Source organism: Rhinopithecus roxellana, chromosome 10 (genome assembly GCF_007565055.1).
Source record: "Rhinopithecus roxellana isolate Shanxi Qingling chromosome 10, ASM756505v1, whole genome shotgun sequence".
NCBI lineage: Eukaryota > Metazoa > Chordata > Mammalia > Primates > Cercopithecidae > Rhinopithecus > Rhinopithecus roxellana.
In genome coordinates this window covers 70,610,151-70,636,573 of record NC_044558.1, presented here as the reverse complement: position 1 = coordinate 70,636,573, position 26,423 = coordinate 70,610,151, and the positions used below count along the sequence as shown (strand labels likewise).

At 35.3% G+C, this 26,423-nt stretch overlaps 1 protein-coding gene across 1 annotated transcript in view; it reads right to left on the bottom strand.

The window, feature by feature from the left end:
* Nucleotides 1–26,423, bottom strand: part of ADAMTS20 (ADAM metallopeptidase with thrombospondin type 1 motif 20) — a 218,081-nt gene that overhangs the window by 177,231 nt on the left and 14,427 nt on the right. The window contains exon 3 of the mRNA XM_010382396.2: nt 22,795–22,954. Coding sequence (XP_010380698.2) covers nt 22,795–22,954 — 160 coding nt within the window. The remainder of the gene's footprint in view (nt 1–22,794; nt 22,955–26,423) is intronic.

Sequence of the window (26,423 nt, the reverse complement as noted above, 5' to 3'; positions counted from 1 at the left end):
CAGAGTGTTTTTTTTTTTTTTAGTTAAAATTTTTTTTACTATTAAAAAATATTTTGTGAGTACATAGTAGGTATATACATTTATGAGGTACATGAGATATTTTGATAGAGGCATATATTACATAACAACATCAGGGTAAATGGGGTATAAATAATTTCAAGCATTTATCCTTTCCTTGTGTTGCAAATAATCCAATTATACTCTTTTAGTTATTTTGAAATGTACAATAAATTATTGCTGACTGTAGTCACCTTGTTGTACTAGACTTTATTCATTCTATCTAACTAGGTATTAAGACCAGCATGCATTAGCTAGTTTCCCTGATGTTCTCCCTCCCCCAACCCTGACATGTCCCAAAGTGTGTTGTTCCCCTCCCTGGGTCCATGTGTTCTCATTGTTTAACTCCCACTTATAAATAGTGAGAACATAAGGTGTTTGGTTTTCTCTTCCTGAGTTAGTTTGCTGAGGATAATGGCTTCTAACTCTACCCATGTTCCTGCAAAGGACATGATCTCGTTCCTTTTTATGGCTGCATAGTAGTCCATGGTGTATATGTACCACATTTTCCCTTTCCAGTCTATCATTGATTGGCATTTGTTGATTCCATGTCTTTGCTATTGGGAATAGTGCTTCAATGAACATATGTGTACATTTATCCTTGTAATAGAATGACACAAGGACTCTGCTTGACAATGACGTTTAAAGACAAAAAGGAAAGAGAATCAAAATTTAACAACAAATACAGTGTTATCAATACAGATCTCAGGGGTTTAATTTCATCAGCAATGGAATAAACCATAAAAGAATATTCTACACAACTCTTTGGCAAAGTAATTGAACAATTTAGAAGAAATCTATAATTTCTTACTTGAACACACAGCAGTGTTAATAAATCTTGTCACTATAAGTAAGGAAAGTGAGAAAATTAACTCCAACATAGTTGGCCGGGCGCGGTGGCTCACGCCTGTAATCCCAGCACTTTGGGAGGCCGAGACGGGCGGATCACAAGGTCAGGAGATCGAGACCATGGTGAAACCCCGTCTCTACTAAAAATACAAAAAATTAGCCGGGCGCGGTGGCGGGCGCCTGTAGTCCCAGCTACTCAGGAGGCTGAGGCAGGAGAATGGCGTGAACCCGGGAGGCGGAGATTGCAGTGAGCCGAGATCGTGCCACTGCACTCCAGCCTGGGCGACAGAGCGAGACTCCGTCTCAAAAAAAAAAAAAAAAAAAAAAAAAAAAAAAAAATATATATATATATATATATATATATAGTTAAAAACTAAAATAAAAATATATGCCATATATGGGTATAATAACATCACATAAGAAGAAGAAAGCAAGGAGATGACAAACATGGAATTAAGAATGCTGGTTGCTTCAGGTAAGGGGGGGCAAGTGAACAAAATGGGTGAGGGGAGTGAAATTATGTGGTTGCATTTGGGTTGTTATCCAGGTCCTATATTTTGTATTGGGTCATATATTCATCAATATGTATTATATTATTGCTAAGTTCTTAGTAAATAGTAATATAGCAAACTGCTATTAAAGCAATATGCTGGCTCTCATCACTATCATATAAAATTGTTTTGGTAATACTAGCTAAAGCAATAAGAAAATAAAATGATATAAACAGTATGAATATTAAGAAGTTTATTGTTCTGATTTTATTTTGTAGATGAAAGGCTTGCATAACTGAAAAACCCAGGAGACAAAATAAGAAACCAATTAAGACAATAATCCTCAATAGAGGAATAGTTGACTAATGGAATGTTATGCAGTTGTTAAATGAATGAATTAGGTCTATAAGTTTTGATATGCAAGGATGTCCAGAATGCATTTTTAAGTAAAAATGTAAATGGTGTGTGTAGTTTAATCCCAGTTTTGTAAAAACAAACTCTTTTCCAAATATGCAAGTACTCATAAAATGTATATAATGAGCCTAAAAGGTATACACCCCAAACATTTAACAATAAGTGAGACAGAAGAGGGAGACAGTAAAACTATTACATGCTTTCTTTAACATCTCAGTGCCCTTTAAATTATTACGATGAGCTTATTTTGTTATTGTAATTTTAAATTTAAATGATTATTTTTTAAAATGCATATGTTACTATTTTCTTGGCTAAATATCTAATCTCATTACTTTTTTGTATTTATACCTAAGTGGTGTTACAAATGTTGATACAATTACCTTTCCAAATACCCTACATAAATGGCCACTATTCAAAGCACATTGGCCAGTTCAATTACATCATTTCTATGTAATGTATCCCTTTCTATTTAAGTCTCATTGAGTCAAATGTTAAAATAACGTGTTGTCTTTTATTAATAACAAGTGTATTATGACCCAAAACTAATTTTAAACCAAACCAAAATACAAAATCATGCTATCATGCAACAATGATAATCTGCCCACTAGAGCATAAAACACTTGAAAATTACAATCACTGAATATCTCTATAACAGCATGGTGTATTCTAGAATGCAAGGAGGATGTTAAAATAATAAGAATATAAACTACTAGAAAATTAGTGTTAAATAATAATATGATTAGAATCCCATAATTCTACTTGGATGTCCTACTGGCACCTCATATTTAAACATACAAAACTGAATTCATCATTTTCTTCTCCCATACACAGTTTCCCTTTCTATTCATGTGAGAAATAGCCTCCCAATACATATAACTCATATTCAAAACTGAACATTACCATTGGGCTCCTCCTATCCCTCCTTCACCCTTTGTATCTAGTCACCAAGTCTGGCCATTTCTCCTTCAAAATGCTCCTTGTATTGCTTCTCCTGCAGGGTCCTTGCCTCCACATTCATTCAGGTCCTTCTCACCTCAGAACATTATTAGAATAATGAATACAAAATTAGACACAAAGTCTCCCAAACGTTTCTGCCATCTTCAATCTCTTGTCCCTTCCATTCATCCTTCATTTATGTCCAAAAAGATTCATTTTTAGAAACATTCCTTTTATCTCATCCTTATTTAGGAAGAGATATAATGGATCCTCATTGCCCATAAGATACAGTCTAAGCCTCTCCCTACTAGCCCACCCCTAAATATAGTCACCACCACCAAGCTATAAATTCTCTAATGGCTGAGAACACTGTTAGGCAATATGTTCTGCCTTTTATAAGTGCTCAGTAAATGTTCGTGGAAAAAAAGAAAAAGGATTAGGACGAAGAAAGGAAGGATAATGGGGGAGGGAAATAGAAGAAAGGCAGTGAGAGAGGGAAATGAAGGAAAAGAATATATTGAAGAGCAAGACAAAAGAGTTGATCAGGCCAGATCTTCAGGGTAGGAACAATAATTGTGATGCACAATAGGAACAATTAAAAGACAGATATGTGATCTTCGATTTGCCTAATATTAAGTACAACATTCATTCTGATGTCTGTACACAGGCTAGAATTGATATAATGCTCTATATTTGACCAGATGAGGAAACACATTTTACACTTCTTCACTAGCATGCAACCATCCATTTTTTAAATGAGGACATAAAATGAAATGATGCTTATTCTAGACTTAACATCTCAAACAACTTGCTGAATGTGCAACATATCAAATACCTGGGTGGTCCTTGAGATAAAGTGTGACCATATCAGGTGTATTGTAAAATCTCACATTTTCTTATCATTTAAATTGTTTTCTGGATCTATTATATGTCCTGTGTTGCCACACTATTGTGTTTTCTTATTAATACTACTATCAACAACAATAAAGATACAATACTGAGTGCTTATTACATATCAGGTACTAGTACACTTCATATATGTTATCTCATTTAGCATTAACAAAAACCCTATGATGTAAGTACTATTATTATCCTCATTTTATATATGAGGATAATTTTTATATGAGGATAATAATCATAATTTTATATAGGATGATAATATTTTTATTATATATGAGGAAAGTGAGGAACAGGAAGGTTAAACTGCCTACTGTAATATAACTAATAAAATAAAATATCCTCATTTTATATATGGGGATGATAATTTTATGTGAGGATAATAATCATTATAATTTTATATATGAGGTTATTATTATTATATATGAGGAAAGTGAGGAACAGGAAGGTTAAACTGCCTATTGTAACATAACTAATAAAATATAAACCTGAAATATATTTATTTTAAAAATTAGGAGTATTTCATAACACAAAAGTGTATGAAAATCTACAGTCCTTTGTGATTTCTCAATATTATTAGAAATTTCAACCAGTACTTTAGAATTATAGCTTGTAGCTTATAAAATATTTCATAGTACTTTTTTCAAAGAGTTTCACGAGTTAATAACTGGAGCCCTAACTACTAATAATAAATTTGCAGAAGATTATGAACTTACCAGTGGCCAGCTGAAACTTGAAACAAATCATTACACCATCAGTCTTCTTCGCATCCCTGAATCACTTACTATTATGGTGCACATTTTAAAACACAGAGACATGTGACACAGATTAGGTGAAATTTCAACAGCCACCAACTGAATAAGTGGCATAACAAAGACATGAATTCAGATTTCTCAGTATCAATTATTTCAGCTGAACTCCACATCACATGACTCTTCTAAAAGTCGAATGTGGTAATATATGAAGACTGTTGAGAATGTAGTAACCAGGGTCATGTTGGTAAATGTTGATTCCTAAAAGACTAGCTACTCATATTCACAAAAATATGCATTACAGAGGTCCCTCTTGCATTGTAGAAGCACAGAGCTGAGCCAAGATTTGGATATAAAGGTTTTTGGCTCTATTTAGAATAAAAACCTGAGACAGATCTGATAATGTCCTTTCATCTAGTGGCCTTAAAGGAAAAAAGAAGGCACTAGAAACCTCCAAATTACCCCCATTAATCCTACAGATAGCAAAAAATCCTACCTCCTCCCACTATGTGTGCTAACAGGACAATGGAGCACACTGGTCAAGCGTCACAGAGTAAATATTTTTTATTCTTCCGCATTCTCAAGAAACCAACCCATGAGACTTGTTCTAAAGAAGTGTAAGACACACTTCCCTTAAAAGCTGCATCAAAGATTTCTGCATACATCAGAAACTGAAAACAGGTACACGTTAATTTCACAAACTCAAAGCCTTTAAGATTTTTTTTTAATGGAAAGGAACATGCACACCTACTGTCTCTTTCCAGCTTTTGGCATCGTAACCTCTACACTTTAAGAGCATTAAAACAAGGGGAACATTTGTACAGCCCTCTGCGTTTTTTTTTGTTTTTTTTTGGTTTTTTTTGGTTTTTTTTGTTTTTTTGTTTGTTTGTTTTTTTTTACTGCATTGACCAGGCTGGTCTCGAAATCCTGGGCTCAAGAAATCTTCCCACCTCAGCCTCCCAAAGCTCTGGTATTAAAGGCATGAGCCCCCATGCCTGGCCTCACCCTTTTCATTTTAAAAAATGCTTTCCTGGCCAGGCGCGGTGGCTCACGCCTGTAATCCCAGCACTTTGGGAGGCCAAAGCAGGCAGATCAAGAGGTCAGAAGATAGAGACCATCCTTGCCAACATGGGAAACTTCATCTCTACTAAAATTACAAAAATTAGCTGGGTTGGTGGGGGGGTACATGCCTGTAATCCCAGTTACTCAGGAGGCTGAGGCAGGAGAACAGCTTGAACCAGGGAGGCAGAGGTTGCAATGAGCCAAGATCTTGCTGCTGCACTCCAGCCTGGAGACAGAATGAGACTCTATCTCAAAGAAAAAGAAAAAAAAAAAAAGCTTTTTCCACATCTTCAAATGCGATTTACCAGAAATTCTAAGTAAAGAAGTCGGACTAAAATAAACCAATGGATCCTAATAGCAGAATTTAGATGGATGATTATACATATAACAATGCGATATTCCAAACTCTTCCTCTATTATTTCTTGAAAAGATTTTGCTTTTGAAAATCTTTTAATCAGTGAATTAAATATATACTCTAGCATTTGAACATGTAAATGAAATGTATCATTTTGTTCTTCAAAGAAAAACCATGTGTTCAGAATTCATGCTGAATATTGATATCTACTAAGTGACTCTTGCAAATGTGTGAGGCTGCTGAAATTAGAATATGGCATAACGCTATTAAAATTGACAGTAATACATGATTCTACTACATTAATCTTATCTTCCTATTTTCAGATGAGCCTTCATGGCACTCCATTTCCAAGCCATCTCCACTGACTATGATTTAACAGCATACAACAAATAACTCCCTTTTGTTTTTCAAATTTTTATACGGCTTGTTTCTGAGCTAGATCAACCACAATCTCTAACTATCTGCTCCATGTGTGTAAAATCATTCTAGAAATAATTTGAGATAATTTTAATTACTAAGAATTCTAAAATACTTCCCAAAATACAAAGGTAATTCAAAGTAACCATTTATAATTTTTAACTTCTCTATTTACTCCATCAATTCAAGTATTGATATAATACTATTTTCAACACCATTTTCAAATAACTTGATGAAATATTAGTATGAACTTTTCCTTTTATGTTATTAACTCTGTAATTTATGATGGATATTTGTTAAAAAGTCATAATTCAGATATCCAGGATATAAGCTAAGTTTATACTTTAACTCATTCTTTATTCTAATGCTACTCTTGCAAATTTTTTTATTACTCTACATTTACTCCTCCTGGCTCTGTAATTTCTGAAAGAGCTTTTGACTGAAAACAACAGAATTATCTATATGAAATGTCCATCTAACCCTTTATATTTTCTTAAAAGATTTTGTAAAATAAGAAACATTAAAGATATTTTCCAAAGTAAATCTAATGTTGAAAAACTTAGAGATGTAATTAAAAGATGGTCACTAAATGAATACTAAATGTTAGAAACAAAAATTCTATGTGATACATTCATAGTACTTAATATGTTTATTATGGAATCAATTTTATTCACATGGTTTTTATCAGCTGTTACTAACCCGTTCACTATTTTTAGATGTTGACAAAAGTAGGAAAAAATCAAACTTTAAAATTATTTATAGATTGAACACTTATTTTCAAGCAGGTATTTTATTTTACGCTACATCCCAGAATTTAATAATTCACCATTTTTCAAATGAATGTTTTGTCGATCTTATTTAACACCAAGAAAAATCTAGTATCTGGATACAGCTGAATATGTACAAAAGAAGTTGCAGACAGACAGGTCAGAGTGGGGAGGGAGGTTCCCCCCCTCCCCCCCCACCCCGCCCCACCGCCCCACCGTCTTCAGTTTTCTGGCTCTCTTTCAAGGGAGAAAACATTAGTCCTGAGGTCCAGTAGTCTGAAATGCTCTCCACACGAAACAGTATATTTGTTTCCTGTCCTGGTGATGGGTCCAACTCACTCCAACATATGATCTTTACAAAGTACTGAACATATGCTAGGGCCAGCCAAAAACATGAACCATCCTCCTTTTGCAGTTTCCCTTGCATTTATACTCTGTGAATGCAGCCCAGTCAGACGTGTCAATGTCTTTAAAAATAGGGCTGCTTCTGAATAGTGCAATTCTGAATCAGATTCTAATTGCAGATAATTAGAATTATTGCTTCCTTTTCATAAGCAAAGCATCATGTGGCTAAGCAGTTCTCTACTAGAGCCAAAGATTCAAATTGACTTCACTAGGCATTTACAATTAAGTGTTTGCTAGACCAAAGGAAAACTATAAAAGGAACTACATGCTGATTAGTGATCTAATATTTTAGATAGAAAAAGTTGTATATCTTGCTCTCTATAAATCTATTTATTTTTGCTTATCTTCTTTACCTGGCGAGTAAATCTAAATGAGTATCAACTTATAAAATAAAAATGATGTCCTCACAGAGTTTATATCCTATGGTACATTATTTTAATCATTCTCTTCAATAGGCTCTCATCTTCCTTGCTCTTCTTCTATCCAACACAAGAAAATTACAAACTAAATTTACTCTTGAACATAGATGAAAAATTCTAAAGATAACATTATCAAACCAAGACCGGCAAAAATACAAGGTAGACGTGACATTTGAGAATCAATTAATCAAATTCATCACATTATCTTAATAAAAGGAAATATATATATTTCTATATATATATAATCATCTTGGTACATGCAGGGAAAACACTTGATAAAATTCAACATCCATTCATAATAAAAATTCTTAGTAAACTAGAAATTTAGGAGAACTTCCCTAATCAGATAAAGAGTACCTAAGAAAAACCTACAACAAACATTGTATGTATTAGAAAAGGTTGAAAGCTTTCACTCTAAAACTTGCAATGAGGCAAGGATTTTCATTACTGCTATTTCTAAGGACAGTTCTAGAAAATCTAGCCAATGTAACAAAACAAGAAAAATAAAATATTGAAAGATTGGAAAGGAAGAAATAAACTATCTACATGATTATCAAGGTACAGAATCCAAAAAAATCAACAAATAAACCACTAGAGTACATAAATGTAGCAAGGTTGCTGAATATAAGACCAATATTTTTAAATGCCTACATTTTTATATAGAATAAACATAGCAATTAGAAAATAAAATTTTTAAAATTATATCATTTACAATACTGTCAAAAAGAATAATCTGACAACTCTCTTACTCTCAGCCCTCACCTACAACTTACCTGTCAGCTTGACCATTAAAATATATACAATATCTGGACACCTCTCGCTGTCTTCATAGTGACCACTCTAATTCAGCACCTCACCACTTCTCAACACAATTATTGCAGTATACTGCAGTACCTCCTATTGGTTTCCTTGCTTTTGCTTGTTCCCCTAGTTTTTTTTCCCACATCATCTGAGTGATCTCTTTACAATGTGGACTGATTATATCATTACTATGCTCCATATCTGACAGTGGCTTCCATTGCTAAAGTTATAGCCAAATTCAGTACTGTGACTTAAAATGTCTTAACTGTAGAGATGGATTCACCATGAACCTAAAAAGGCTTAAACTTTTGGTCTCTAGAAATGATGTATTCATAATTTTCTATTAAAGAGCACTCCAACTGTCTAATCTTTAGGATCCCACAACCTGGAGCCACCCATAACTACATGATCAGGCCTCCCACTACCATTCTTTCTACTGATTTCCTACAACCCTCTTTCCTCCCTCACTGCACTTGCACAGGATAGTCCTGCAACAGTGAGGAAGGTATTCAGTAAATATTTTATGAATCAATGAACAAAGTTTTTTAAAAAAAACTATGCTAGGGCAAGGGTGACACCTCATCTTGCAGAGTTCTTATGTGGGACAAGAAAAGGAGTCGCCTCTTAGCAATCAACTTTTTTCTTCACTTATTCAATGTCCAACTCCACTCTCATATTCTAACATGGAGCAGGAAAAACCTGTATGTGTTTTACCACTGCGCTCTTCTGGTTTTCCTTCTCATTACTTCTCCTGGTACATCCCTACCCCATGGTAAGAAACTTTTTATTTATTCACTCTATGCTACATTTTTTATTTTCAGCTGAATGCTATGCACTGATTCCTCCAGGGTTAGTAGTCAGTATACAAAAGAGACAGATAACGAATTCAGAAATTTATCTTATTTGCTGTTGTACAATCAGATTTTGAAAGTCATAACCTTAATATCACCTTGGTCTTTCTACTTGCAGCCTTCCCATCTCCCAAATAAAAAATCTGAAGAGTGGTCATCAAATAATCCCAGTTTGATAGAATATACACAAAATTATTAAATGCCATGGCAAAAAAAGAAATGATTTAACAAAAAACTGGGCAGTTTTGCACTATTTCTAGTTCTTGTTCTTTTACCACAGTCTGTATTATATTTGCTAATACCTCAGTTAAAATTTTTTTAAATGTAAAAAATAAATTAGGCACCAAAAAAAGGCTTCTTTTGGAGGGTGTAGGTGAAGAGAGAGGTGAAAGAGAGAGAATGGCTTCAGCCTTAACTGTGTTGAATCTACACTATCACTGGTACATCTAAGAAAACATGCATGACAGGTAGTTTATAGACCTGAGTTTTGGTCTAAAAACAAGCACTTAAGTTAAAAGTTTTAACATCATGTATCATTTAAATTCGTAGTTAAAATTAAGAAAGCAGAAAAAATACATGATCTATATTAAAAGATAGTCTAAAATGGTGGTCCAAGAAGAGCACTTTAAAAAAATGCTTAACTTAGAAGATGGGAAACCAATGACAACCAGGAAGGGAAGTGGGAGGAAAGAAAGAAAGAATAGAAGCAAAGTTGAAAGCAAAGTGTGCCAGTTAAGCCAAAGACGTAAGAAAATGCAGTTAGGATAAGCTGATGGATTGTGTGACAGGTTCCCCAAAACTGTAACAGTAAGACCAAGACAGATTAATGCTTTTGGCAGGTAGAAGGTCATAAGTGATCTTTGAAAGAGTAGTTCCAGTAAAAGGTTGGAAAGGAGAATAATATCTCTATAGTTATCTCTACATAGGTTTAGAAGCTTAAGCTGACTCTTTAAAACATCATTAACATGTTATAGTACACAATAATGGGCATGGGCATGGCCATATTTAAAATCCTCTGTCCCTACATTAATTAATGGCACCTTCTTTTCTGCTCACAAATTTATAAAATGTTATAAATAGTAGGGATTTCAGAAATCAAGTAAGATTGCAAAATGATGGCTAATGAAATTCAGCTCTCATGTTTCTTTTTGTTTTTTTCCACTTTAAAAAAAAATCTAGATTTTCATCTTCTTTGTAAAGTACAAATGATCTGGTTATACTGGTCTCACATTCCCAAAGCATCTTTTGCAAGAAGCAGGTATATTCCAGTGCCCAATGGACAGTTCAGTTCCTTCATGACACCTCACCTTACTTCTTTCTGGTAACTGCCTGATCCCTTTAGCTGTAAAGTTAGAAAGTTAATAAGGTAAAAACCCACAAGTTTCCCATTTAGTTGAATAGGAAACCAATTAAATTCATTAACTATTCATTATCTACTTTGAGTAAGACCCAGAGATCTTTAGGTCTCAAAGCCAGTTAGTAGCATAGCCAGAACTCGCTTACTAAGCAAACTCTGGCCTCTGCTGAAACTAAAAACATTGGACTTCCTCCAGACCAACGTTGATTAAATTATTATATTTAAAGTAAGGGGAAATAATCTGTACATAATTTTATTAAAAAGGCAGTTCTCATGCATTCACAAAAATATTTTCCAAATAGCTTACTCACAAAAAATAATATAAACGTCTCTTCAAAGTTGATAAAAATGTTTTCAGGAAATTGTCTTCAATTTACTTCTTTATGTAAACAAAGGATTTAATTATCTTAAATCCTTTTTTGATAAGGTGGCTTTTTTCTTTAATTCAGTCTCCCCACCTTCAGTCTCTTATCATTCAAAGCCAAAATTACATATTTTTTAAAAGCTGCCATAGCAACTAATACAACCATTTTTTAAAGCAAATTATATAATATCTGTTTTAAAATATTTTTGATAATATCTCTGCTTTAATTTTTTTTGTTTGTTTCCCCAATGCCTATGGGATAAGCAACAAAATCCTTAGAGTTCTTTCATAACTAGTCTCAGTGCACCTTGCCAGCCTCCCCAGACTACACACACACCTGCACCTTACTCTCCTGATATAGTAAATGGGTTGCTCTTTTCTACACGCAGCAGGACTTAGAAGATACAAATGCCACATTCCCTCTTGGCTAGAGCCCTGTTCTAACCAATCTTTATAAATTTTGTAACATTAGGTACTCAAAGACTGTAAGAATAAATAAATTTAGAAAACTTTCAGGAAAAGCACAGAAATTTAAAGCTGACTGACATCATCTTAAAACCCAGCTGTATTAGTTTGCTCTCATGCTGCTATGAAGAAATACCTGAGGCTGGGTAATTTATAAAGGAAAGAGGTTTAATTGACTCAGTGCATCATGGCTCAGGAAACTTAGGATCGTGGCAGAAGGTGAAGTGGGGAAGCAAGGCACCTTAATCACAGGCAGCAGGAAGGAGAAGTGCAAACAGGAAATGCCAGACACTTACAAAACCATCAGTTCTCATGAGACCCACTCATTATCATGAGAACAGCATAAGAGAAACCACTTCCATGATCCAATTACCCCCACCTGGTCCCGCCCTTGACACACAGGTATTATGGGGATTACAGGCCAAGGTGAGCTTTGGGTGGGGACACAGAGCCAAAGCATGTTACCATCTAAAGACATTTTGTTTTCACTTCCATCCAGTCATCTGTTTTATTGCTCTACAAATCCTTTACATCCTAACCCATGACACTGAGATTAGAGGGACAGAGTGGGTGATAGAGGAAGTGAAGCAAAACTAATGAGGTCTCCTGAGGAACACAGACTGGTTGTGATCTGCCCTTAGACACAAGCCATAGCAGAACTACACTTAACAGAATTCAGAGGCTTTTTTTCATTCCTGTGAATCTTTTTAGGGTCCTTCCTCACTTGGGTTTATTTATTTTGTATAGTTTTGTTTGATGGTGGTGTTTGTGGGGTTTTTTGTTGGTGTTTGTTCATTTCATGGGTTTTTAATTTGCTTGCTTTACCATTTCCACAGGATTTTATTTAGAATATATCTGACATCCATTTGAGAGCCTGGCATCCACAGTGACAAGGTTTACCAAATGTAAGTTGGATGACCTTGAGGCACACAGTGAACTTTGACCTTGGAAACAATTTAGTTCAAGGCTGAAACCACCATGAATTGTAATATTTTAGGGTCATAATGAATTAAAACTATCAACAGAAATACCGTATCAGAAAAAGATATCACTTTTCCTTTTCCATTTAATCACTTTGTCTCATGTGCTAAATCTGTAGGCCCACCTATTTAAAGGATTCTCTGGGGAACCTCCTGAAGGTTCATCCATTAGAATATATAAGACATTCGGTCCCTAGAGTGTGTGAGGGGTTGTTCCTTGCCCCACACTCAGAGAGTCAGAGCAAGGACTTGCCTGACCCAGCCCCCAGCTGGCTTTGCCCACCCCAGCACCCCCCTCCCCCCACCACCACCCTGGTAGCTTAACACAAAGGACAGACACTTTGGGGAGCTTTATGGCCCCATACATGGCCTGAGAAACCAGCGTACCTCCCCTGGGTAACTTAAGGCAAGCACAAATCCCACCACTGCTACTGTAGCTGGTGCTATCCTGCAAGCGCCACCTCCTGGCTAGAGGCCAACTGACACGGTCTGTTACAGCATCTCCAAGTAAACATTGTGCCCAGAAAGGAGTTAACTTGCACATGACTGCAGATATCACCATAGTCTGCAGCACCTTGGCTAATCAGGAGGTCCTGAGCCTGTCCAAACAGTCCAGTAATTAATGAGATCAATTCATTACTACCACAACTGGCTTTTGAGCAAGTCAGCACATTAAAGCTATCGACAACCAAGGAATCTCACAGTCTATGTCACTCCCTCACCACTCCCATCAGAGCTGGCGCTGGTACCCACTGCTGGGAGACTTGAGGACAGGTCACACCATTGGATTTACTGCAGATGTTCCCCAGCACTAGCCTAGAGTGTTGCAGCCCCATTGGCAGTCAGACTCAAAGGTGCAACGGCATTCCCAGTAATCTGGTTTTCAGGGATTCCTACTCCTAGGGGAAGAGGGAATGCACCACATCAAGGGAACAGCCCATGGGACAAAAGAACCCAGATAGCAGGTCTTGAGTTCCAGACCTTTCTGCTGGTGGCAAGTTTATATCAGCAGAGTCACAGTTGCAGTATTGGGTTCAGCAGGGAAAGTCTGCAGCTCTACCCCAACCCTCAGGTAGCCCTAGTGCTTGTGAAAGGTCTTGAAGACAGAGATTTCTTTTCCCCCTTATCCACCACTGCAGTCACAACTGAGGCTTTTCCCATAGGAGTTTGGCATGAGTACACCTATAACCAGCCTTTCTGGAATTCTTAAGGGTGGCTGCATCCCCAGAGGAAGAATACTCCCCAGGCGCAGGTTTGCAAGGGAGGTAGAGTCCAGATTCCTCTCTACCTGGAACATCAATATCCCTGCAGATTAAAGATCTGCCTGCCTAATCTGAACAGCTGGAACACTGGGTCAGGATTGTGTCTGGGAAGTGGATAGCTTTCCTGCTGACCTGGCAGGGGAGCTGAAGTGGCTCTGGCCTTTCTGTCTGATAAAACTTCAATGCATTTCACTGAGAGCTTCCCCAGCCACATCTGTCAAGGATGGGCCCTCTGCCCACCATTGGATATTGCATTTACTCACCTACTTTAGCCACAGCTGGTTTTTACCTATGGGCCTTTCCCTTACTGGCCTGAATATTCAACTTAGCAAATAAAATTCTGGGAAAAAATAAATAAAGTAAACACCATGGGGGAATAAGATAAGCTTCAAGAGACCTCTGCCATTCCAACCCTACAGGACACAGTGAACTTGTTCAAACACTGAGCACATTGCTACAACCAGCATCTGAGAAAGCTATCACTCTCTATGGTCAAGGAACTCATACAGAGGCTTCACCCCTGAAAGCAACAAGAGCCTAATTACACTACAGTAAACTATAAACATTAAAGTCACACCCTTAAGATGGAAAAAAATAAATTTAAAAAAAACACAATCAAATCAAAAATAAATTCAAGAATAATTAGAAGAAATATTCTACCCCAATGAGAAGGAACCAGAAAAATAATTCTGGTAATATGACAAAACAAGGCTCTATAAAACACGCAAAAGAACACGCTAGCCATCCAGCAATGGATCCGGATCAAGATAAAATCTTTGAAACGCCAGATAAAGAATTCAAAATGTTAACTATTTAGCTACTCAAGAAGACACCAGAGAAAGGTGAAAACGAACATAAAGAAATTTAAAAAACAATTCAGGATATGAGTGGAAAAAATTCTACAGAGATAGATATCAAAGAAAAACCAACCAAAAGCATCTGGGAACCTATAAAGGAAATCCTATCAGACTTCTAGAAATGAAAAACATGCTTAGGGAATTACAAAATGCAGTGGAAACTTTCAACAACAGACTAGAACAATTACAAGGAAGTATTTCAGAACTCAAAGGCAAGGCTTTCAAAATAATCTAATCTGACAAAAATGAAGCAAAAAATAATTAAAAGACATGAACAAAGCTTCTAAGATTACGTTAAACAATCCAAGTCTGGGATTATGTAAAACAGCCAAACCTAAGAATAATTGGTGTTTATGAGTGAGAAGAGAAAGCAAAAACTTTTGAAATTTTATTTGAGAAAATAATTGAGGAAAACTTCCCAGGCCTTACTAGAGATTTAGATGTCCAAATACAAGAAACTCAAAGCACTCCTTACTTATTGCAAAAAGGTCATCATCAGGGCATATAGTCATCAGGCTATCTAGAGTAAACATGAAAGAAAGAATTCTAAGAGCTATGAGACAAAAGCATCTGGGAACCTATAAAGGAAATCCTATCAGACTAACAGTAGACTTCTCAGCAGAAACCTTGCAAGCAAGAAAGGATTTGAGGTTTTAGCTTTAGCCTCTTTAAACAGGACAACTGTCAGTTAACAATTTTGTATCCAGCAAAATTAAGTTTCATAAATGAAGAGGAAATAAAATCATTTTCAGGCAAACAAATCCTGAAGGAATTTACTACCAGACCATCCTTACAATAAATGCTGAAAACAGTTCTAAATCTTGAAACAAAAGCTTTATATGCACCAAAATAGAATCTCTTGAAAGCATAATACTCACAGAGCCTATGAAACAATTACACAACGAAAAAAATATCTAGGTAACAATTAACATGATGAATGGAACAGTATCTCATATCTCTATAATATGGCTGAACATAAACGGCCTAAATTCTCCACTTAAAAGAAACACATGGGCAGAATGGATTTTTACAAATCACAAACCAAATATCTACTGTCTTCAAGACAGTCACCTAACACCTAAGGATTCATATAAACTCAAGGTAAAGAGGTGGAAAAATACACTGAATGCAAATGGAAACCAAAAGTGAGCAGTAGTTAGTCTTGTATCAGATAAAACAGATTTTAAAGCAGCAACAGTGAATAAGAAAAAAAGTCAAAGAAGGCATTATATAATGATAAAATGATCAATCTAACAGGAAGAAATTACAATCGTAAATTATATGCACCTAACACTGGAGCTCCCAGACTCATAAAACAATTACTACTAGACCTGAGAAATGAGATAGACAGCAACATAATAATAATGGGGGAATTCAATACTCCACTGATAGCACTAGACAGATCATCAAGACAGTAAGTCAACATAGAAACACTAGGCTTAAAGTACACTCTAGAACAAAGGAATCTAAGATATATGTACAGAATATTCTACCCCAAAAACTGCAGGATACACATTCTTCTCATCAGCACATGGAACATTTTCTAAGATAGACCATATGGTAGGCCACAAAACAAATCTCAACAAATTTTTAAAAACAGGAATCATATCCGCTGGGCACAGTGGCTCATGCCTGTAATCCCAGCACTTTGGGAGGCCGAGGCAGGTGGATCACGAGGTCAGGAAATCGAGACCATCCTGGCTAACACAGTGAAACCCCGTCTCCACTAAAAATACAAAAAGAAATTAGTTCGGCATGGTGGTGGGTGCCTGTAGTCCCAGCTACTTGGGAGGCTGAGGCCAGAGAATGGCATGAACCCGGGAGTCAGAGCTTGCAGTGATCCAAGATCGTGCTACTGCACTCCAGCCTGAGTGACAGAGTAAGACTCCGTCTCAAAAAAAAAAAAAAAGGAATCATATCAAATATCATCTCAGACCACAGTGAAGTAAAACAAGAAATCAACTCCAAAAGGAACCCCCAAAACTACACAAATACATGGAAATTAAACAATCTGTTCCTGAATGATTTTTAGGTTAACAATGAAATCAAGATGGAAATTCATAAACTATTTAAAATGAATGATAATAGTGACACAGTTATCAAAATTTTGGGGACAGGGCAAAAGTAGTTCTAAGAGGAATGTTTATTGCACTAAATTTGTACATCAAAAAGTCTGAGAGATCACAAGTTAACAATCTAATATACACCTCAAGGAACTAGAGAAATAAGAACAAACTAAATCCAAAGCTAGCAGAAGAAAATAAATAACAAAGTTCAGAGCAGAACCGAATGAAATTGAAACCACAAAAACAATACCAAAAAAATCAATGAAACAAAAAGCTGGTTCTTTAAAAAGATAAACAAACTTGATAGACCTTTAGTGAAATTGTCCAAGAAAAGAAGAGAGAAGATTCAAATAAGCTCAATTAGAAATGAAACTAGGGACATTACAACTGATGCCACAGAAATACAAATATCATTCAAGATTACTATGAATACCTGTATGCACACAAACTAGAAAGCCCAGAGAAAACAGATAAATTCCTGGAACCGTTCAACCATCCGAGAGTAAATCAGGAAGAAATAGAAACCCTACACAGACCAATAACATGCAGAAAGAATGAATCAGTAATTTTAAAAATTGCAAACAACAACAACAAGCCCAGGGCCAGATAGATTCACAGTTGAATTCTACCAAATATTCACAGAAGAACTGGTACCAATCCTACTAAAACTATTTCAAAAGACTGAGAAACAGAGGATCCTCCCTAATTATCCTATGAAGTCAGTATCACTCCGATACCAAAACCAGGAAACGACATAACAAAAAAAGAAAATACAGACCAATATCCCTGATAAAAATAGAAGCAAAAATCCTCAGCAAAGTCCTAGCTAACCAAATCTAAAAAGACATCAAAAAGATAATATACCATAATCAAGTGGGTTTCATCACAACGATCCAGGGATGGTTTAATGTACACAGGTCAATGAAGGTAATATATCACATAAACAGAATTAGAAACAAAAACCATGTCATCTCAATAGATGTAGAAAAAGGATTTGGAAAAAATCCAGCATCTCTTTATGATAAAATCCCTCAACAAACAAGGTATAGAAGGAACATACCTCAAAATAATAAAAGCCACATTTAACAAACTTACAGCAAGCATAACACTGAATGGGAAAAAGTTGAAATCATTCCCCCTGAGAACAGGAACAAGGCAAGGATGCCCACTTTTACCACTTCTACTCAACATAATACTGGAAATCCTAGGCAAAACAATCAGGCAAGAGAAAGAAATAAAGGCATCCAAATTGGAAGAGGAAGTGAAACTATCTCTCTTTACCAATGATATGATCAGGAAAGTGAAACTATCTCTCTTTACCAATGATATGACCTAGAAAAGACTAAACAGTACTCCAAAAGACTCCTAGATTTAATAAACAAATTCAAGACTTGGAACCAACCCAAATGTCCATCAATGACAGACTGGATTAAGAAAATGTGGCACATATACAACATGGAATACTATGCAACCATAAAAAAGGATGAGTTCATGTCCTTTGTAGGGACATGGATGCAGCTGGAAACCATCATTCTCAGCAAACTATCGCAAGAACAGAAAAACAAACACTGCATGTTCTCACTCATAGGTGGGAATTGAACAATGAGAACACTTGGACACAGGAAGGGGAACATCACACACCGGGGCCTGTTGTGGGGTCAGGGGAGGGGGGGAGGGATGGCATTAGGAGATATACCTAATGTAAATGACGAGTTAATGGGTGCAGCACACCAACATGGCACATGTATACATATGTAACAAACTTGCACATTGTGCACGTGTACCCTAGAACACAAAGTGTTAAAAAAAAAAGTGAAAAAAAGAAATCTAAATTTTAAAAAATAACAAATACAAATAAAAAATAAACAAATTCAGTAAAGTCTCAGGTTATAAAATCAACATACACAAACCAGTAGTACTGCTATACCAAAAACAGCCAAGCTGAGAGCCAAATCAAGAACTCAATCTCTTATACAATAGCTGCAAAAAATAAAATAAAATACCTAGAAATACACTTAACCAAGGAGGTGAAAGATCTCAACAGGAACTACAAAACACTGCTGAAAGAAAGCATAGATGAATAAAAAACAAACAGAAATACATCCCATGCTCATGGACTGGAAAATATCCTGAAAATGACCATATTGCCAAAAACAATCTACAGATACAATGCAATTCCTATCAAAATACCAAAATCATTTTTCAAAGAATTAGGAAAAAATCCTAAAATTCATATGGAACTAAAAAGGACTCCAATAGCCAAGTCAATCCTAAGCAAAACAAACAAACAAACAAAAACAAATCTGGAGGCAATATATATCCAACTTCAAATTATACTACAAGGTTATAGTAACCAAAACAGTATGGTACTGGTATAAAAGTGGGCACATAGACCAATGGAACAGAATAGAGAATCTACAAATAAAGCCAAATACTTACAACTAACTGATCTTTGACAAAGCATACTACATAAATTGGAAAACGGGTACCCTGTTTAATAAATGGTGGGAGAGTTGGATAGTCACCTATAGAAGAATGAAACTGGATCCCTATCTCTCACCTCGTACAAAAATCAACTCAAGTTGGATTAAAGTCTCAAATCTAAGACCTGAAACCATAAAAATCCTAGAAGAAACCCTAGGGAAAACTCTTCTGGACATTAGCCTAGGCAAAGAATTTATGACTAAGACCCAAAAAGCAAACATGACAAAAACAAAAATAAATGGAGCTTGAATAATTTAAAAGCTTCTGCAGAGCAAAAGAAATAATCATCAGAGTAAACAGACAACCCAGAGAATGGGAGAAAATATTTGCAAACTATGCATCTGACAAAAGACTGGTATCCAAAATCTACAAGAAACTAAAATAAATCAGCAAGAAAAAAGCAAATACTTCCATTAAAAAGTGTACAAAGGACATGAATAGACAGTTCTCAAAAGACGATATATAAATGGTCAAACGTATGGAAAAGTGCTCAACATCACTAATCATCAGGGAAATGCAAATTAAAACCACAATGGGATACTACCTTGCTCCTGTAAGAATGGCCATTATTAAAAAGTCAAAAAACAATAGATGTTGGCATGGATGTGGTGAAAGGGGAATGCTGATACACTTCTGGTGGGAATATAAATTAGTACAACCTCTATAGAAACCTGTATGGAGATTCCTTAAAGAACTAAAAGTAGATCCACCAATTGATCCAGCAAATATGACGACTGGACATCTACCCAATGGAAAAGAAATCATTATATGAAAAAGACACATGCACACATATGTTTATTGCAGTCAAATTCACAGTCGCAAAGATATGAAATCAACCTACGTGCCCGCTAACCAACATGCGGATAAAGAAAATGTGGTATATATACACCATGGAATACCAGTCAGCCATAAAAAGGCATGAAATAATGTCCTTTGCAGCAAGTTGGATGGAGCTGGGGGCCATCATTCTAAGTGAAGTAATTCAGGAATGACAAACCAAATACCATATGTTCTCACTTGTAAGTGGGAGCTACGCTGTGAGTATGCAAAGGCATACAGATGATATAATAGACTTTGGAGACTCAGAAGTGGGAGGGTAGAAGGCGGGTGTGGAATAAAAATCTACATATCAGGTACAAGGTACACTACCTGGGTGATGACTGCACTAAAATATCAGAATTCACCACTATATAATTCATCCATGTAACCAAAAACCACTAGTACCCCAAAAGCTATTAAAACTTTTAAAAAGAATATATAAAACCTCCAAGTATTTCTAAACAACAATGTGTGAACTGAGGGAGGAAAAAAAAATGCTTTAGATAATTTTAATTGCATTTGCAATGCTCCACTTTTACTAAAAAAAAAAATGAGTATTTATTAGCTAATTTTTAGGTCACTAATTAATTGCCTTTATTAGTGATTAAAAATCTATATGCTAATTGTACCTAAAATTGGAGGTGATTTAAGAATTGAAAAGGATACTACCTTTTAAATTTTATTAGATAAATATTGTAGGAAAAAAGTATTTTATGATTAAAAGAAAATGAAATCACATAGCTTTCCATTTGCTTTTTATTTGTAGCTTTCTAGTAAGTCTTTAGTACAAAACAATTTAACAAAAAAAAAAGCCTAGCTTTCCTTGAATTATATTCTTGTTTGTGAATGCAAAATCTTCCAAATTATGTGAAACATTTATGTATTCAGAATGTTACTTTGTGGTTTTCTTCCTAAGAAGCTAAACAATTCATTAAACAAGCTGCTCTTGAATCGTAGATCAGAACAAGTATAAGCTCCCTCTGCAGAATTCTATTGTGAAGCTGTACCCATTTGTGTTTTCTTTGAAGCCATAAAAAGGAAACCCTTATGCTCATATTAAAAGCATAAGAAAGGCATCTATTATGTCAATAGATATAAAACACGGCCTTAGACACAGTGAGAACCACTCTAAAGGTTAAGAAGTGCATTCCCAGGGAAAACCATCAAAGGCCTACATATCATTATATCCCAAAACAGATGGCATCACAGTGTTTGGAACTATAGTTTATGGACACCTACGATCTCAAATAAATCCTTGCTAATCCCACTCTTTTGTCTAAATTTTGTACTTTGATGGTAACTGCAGGTGCCTTTTCTCCATCATATCATTGCATGTCATTCTATGAATAGTGAAGATACGTGAACCTATATGGACACAACTCTTAATAAATACAACTTTTATACAATATGTAAGTATTTTACCATCCACAGATATACTCTGTAGAAATCTATGCTTCTTAGATTCTAATCTACTGTAGATCTTCAGTAGTCTAAATTTTACAGAAAAAAAATGATGAAAATATACCTCTCTCACAGATTGGTGAAACCATAATATTGATTTAAAAATCACTTTGTAAAACAATGTGGAATTATCTAGTATCCATGCATATATCCTGGAGAAACTCCCAAAAACAGGAGATGGGGGCAAGAATATTCACAGAAACATTGCTTCTAACACCAAAAAACAGCAAACAGCCCAAAAGCTCAACAGGAAAATTGATATATGAACTGTGTTACCCTCAAACAATGGAATGTTGTACAACAATAAAAATAAATGAACTGTTCCTACATGCACCAAAATAGATGAACCCCAGAAACAATACTGAGCAAAAAGGATAAGTCACAGAAAACTATATACAATACGTTTCCATTTCATATAAAGTTTAAACCATGCAAAATTGAGCAATATGTTTTTACTGTTACTTAGGTTCAGGAATTATTTTTTCATCTAAAATCCTGCTAAAAAATTAAATAATACTAATGTGACTAACAGATTGAAGTAAAAATTTTCTATATGATTATTTGCTACAAATCTCATATACTGAAAAACTTTTGGCATTCAAATTTAGTTCACTACAAAAAACGTTATCTACAGACAGAAAAATCTCTAATGCATCTGTACAGGTGAAAATATTGTTTAAAAGATCATGTCCTTCAATATTTAAGAAATATCACATGACCTCATTTATATGTGGAATCTAAAAGAGTTGAACTCATAGATGTAAAGAGTGGAATGCTGATTACCAGAGCTGCAGTTGCAGGGGGTAAGGAAAGATGTTGGTCAAAGGGCATCAAACGTCAGTTAGATAAGAGAAATAGGCCACTGTACTGTGCATGGTGACTATACTTAATAACAATGTAGTGTATTGTATTCTTGAAAACTGCTAAGAGTAGGTTTTAAGTGTTCTCACGACAAAAAAAAAAAAAAGAAAAATAAGGATGTGAGTCAATGCATATGTTAATTAGTTTGATTAAACCATTCCACAGTGTATACATACTTCAAACCAACATGCTGTACATGCTAAATATACACAATTTTTATTTCCCAATTTAAAAAATTAATTAAAAATAAATAAAATATCGAAGGGAATATGTAAATTATAACCTATCAAAAGATTTAAATAGTATCATTATTTAGCTGAAAAAAGTTTTATTTCACAGTTTACCTGACACATTGCAATACTTCAGAGTCTGCAGAAAAGAGTTATTTAATTCTTGTCTGTATATAAGATGTGGCTTGTTGTGATCATCTTCATACTCATTCCCATCTGCCTTCATTATAGGTTCTAAGAAATATTCACCATCATGTCCTTTAAATGTTCCCGTCTGAAAATAAAGGAAACAAAAATGAAATTTTCCTAACAGTCGCCAAGAAGAAAAAACACATAGTGCCACAGGTTAAATGAGCAGACAGAAGCAACACAGCAAGGAGTCTGTTCACTAAGAGCCACCATCTGAGCATAAAAAGTTTCCCTTCCATGGGTCATTTTTCTCTCTCCACTCCTATGTATAAAATCATGAAGACTGGATACTATTCCAACAGGCCAAGCTAAGTGACAGGCATTCCAGGTACAAAGAACAGCATAGACAAAAGCATCAAAATGGAAAAAGTGTTTAGAATAGTCTATAAATAATAAAGCCTGTGCTATTTTGATCTGTGGGAAAATGTGTACTTTAATACATTCGTGTTGAAAATATAAATCAGTACAATCAGTATGCAGAGCAATTTGGCAATGTTCAACATATTAATAATGTGTTTGCCCTTGAACACAGCAATTCCCCTTCTGAGAATTTATCCTACATATACTATACATTTGCATGTGTGAAATAATATACTTACAAGGTTATTAACCATAACATTGTTTTTAATAGCAAAATATTGGAACCACTTCAAAAGTCCATTGATAGAGTCTGTTTACATAAACTTTGGCACAACTATGTGATGGCATCCCTTGAGGTTATAAACAAACAAACAAAAAAAGAATGAACATTCTGTGTAGTGATATAGAAAGAACTCCAATACATATCATTACATCAAAACAAAAAAACTACAAAACAGAATGTATACTTCACTACTATTGTATAAAAAAGGAAGAAACCCAAAAACTAAATATTTCTATTTGCCTGGTTACTACTGAAAAAACTCTAGAAGGATTATTAGAAACAGTGCCGACAGAACTGGGAGAAACTGGGTGAATGTAGGATGGACTAGGTATGGCATTGTGCTTCCTATATGCTGTCCCTCTGCCTAAAATGTTTCCCTACTTCCCACCCTTCATCTCTACCTCTGCGTCATCACACTCAGTCTGGCTGGCTTCATCTCATCCTTCAAGTGTCAGATCAAATAAGAATCACCCAGAAAGTTTTTCCTTGACCAGCTTTCTAGGTAACCACATACCCATCCCTACTCCTAAAAACACATTACATCTGCTTGATTTCTTTAGCACATTTATTGTATGTTGCATGTACATGTTTGTTTGCTATTTAAAACTATTCTTCCCCACTAGACAGAAGTCTTTAAATAAGCAGAGACCTATCCCTGAATTTCTGCTGCTGAATAGACTATCTGAGATCTAGGCACATGTGGTAAGCAGTAAATACTTGTTAAACCATGAAAGCTATTATTTCCTACCTTTGCAAGCTCAGTTTATGTTAAGCAAAAGTAGGGCATAAATTTGAAAACTTAGGCTAGACCTAGAATATAAAGACTCTTGCTTGCAGGGATTTTTGTCAGAAGAGTCCACAAACTTCGTTGAGAAAAAAAATTACATCCTTATTGTCATTAACCTAATTATAATGAACCTATAAACTACTTCATGAAAGAAATGCTAAATTTGAATGTAGGCTACAAATTCCAGTAAGGTTGTCAATAGAAAGCACAGACATTTTCATCGCATGGTGATGTCTGAAATATCTAAAAATATTGCTTATGCTTATCAACACTTCAAAATTAAGGTAGTTATTAGTCTGCCAATACATCTTATTATTTAAGGTGCTAATAAAATACACATAACTTTTTTGAATATCTTGACAACTATATTTCAATATAAATGTTTTATCTTATATTTTTGTTAATATTTTAGGTGCATTGAGATTCTGAGAAGAGTTCATTTGTGAATCATTGAAGAATTCAAATAAAAGTGGGAGCGGGGAGCAGAGTCAAAGCAATAACTTTGAAAGACTAAACAACTGTACAGCTAAGGAAAGACTAGTGAAGGTAAATGTTTAGCCATCAAGGTATGAAATAACAAGAACTTGCACTCTGTTGGAAAGAAGCCCTAAAATGGTCAATTTATATGGATAGATCCCTCTCTCAAGTCAGGTGAGGGTAAGTCATCCAAGGGAGGCATTTATAATATTAATAGCTAATTCCAATATACAGATCAGACATTATTCATTTATATATATTCATCCATATACATATTTTATATATATATATATATATATATAATTCATTTCAACCTAATAATAATTATTTAAAGTAAATTATGTTATTATCCCCACTTCACAGGTGAGACAAATGAGGAACAGAGAGGTTAAGTCACTTGTCCAAGGCTCATGCCAAGTAGGTGGCAGGATCAAGATGTGAACCCAAATACTCTGGCTTCACAATTCATGCCTTAACTGATTACACTGCACTCATTATCATGTGCCAATTTTGATAGACTCTATGAACTAGTCAACAAATATTTAATGGGCACCTACAATGTGTCAAGAACCGTTCTAGGGGCTAAAGATACAGAGGTGAATATGACCAAATCCCTGGCTTCAAAGAATTTATACTCCTATGGTAAAAAGGCAGACAATAAATAAAAATATAATAGAATATGCAATAAGTGCAATAAAAAAATAAGATAAGGAGAGAGAGAATAAAAGAGGGTGAGGCTGGGGAGGCACTCCAGGAGGGGACAGCAAGGCTGAGGCTAGAATAATCAGGAGGTAGCTGTGGAAAATTCTGGGAGGACATTCCACATAGAAGGGAATATTCCAAACAGTGACTGAAAGGCCTAGAGATGAAAAAGTCTTAGCAGGTAAAGTGACAGAGAGAACAGTGAGGCTGCAGCTGTGCCAGCCAGGAGATACAGAGTAGCAGATGACACCAGACAGACAGAAGCCGGTTGCACTATTTATGCTTGACAGAAAGAAACACTCCTCACACCAGAGAATCACACAAATACATTTACCTACATTTAAAACTTTGTACTTTTCCACATGGAAAGGCATCTTTCTATGAAGACCCAATTCAGAAATGAATTACTGAATTACAGGAAGTATGATAAATGCAGTTTCAGTGAATGAGACTTCATTTCCATTTCTCAATTACAAATATCTTAATATAGGGATACTTTGAAATCATTGTTTTAAATTCCACTGCAAATAAAAAGCATATTTTATTTTATTTTTCATTTATTTATTTATCTATTTATTTATTTATTTATTTATTCATTTATTTTTGTTACCAAGGCTGGAGTGCAGGGGCATGATCTCGGCTCACTGCAACCTCCACCTTCCAGGCTCAATCCTCCCACCTCAGCCTCCCATAACTGGCGGAATTTTTTTTTTTTTTTTTTTTTTTTTGGTTGAGATGGGGTTTCACCATGTTGCCCAGGCTGGTCCCAAACTCCTGAGTTCAAGTGGTCCACCCACTTCAGCCTCCCAAAGTGCTGGGATAACAGGCGTGAGCCACCACACCCGGCCCTTACTTTTATTTTTAATTTTTGTGGGTACATAGTAGGTGTATACATTTATGGGGTACATGAGATATGGTGATACAGGCATACAATGTGAAAGAAGC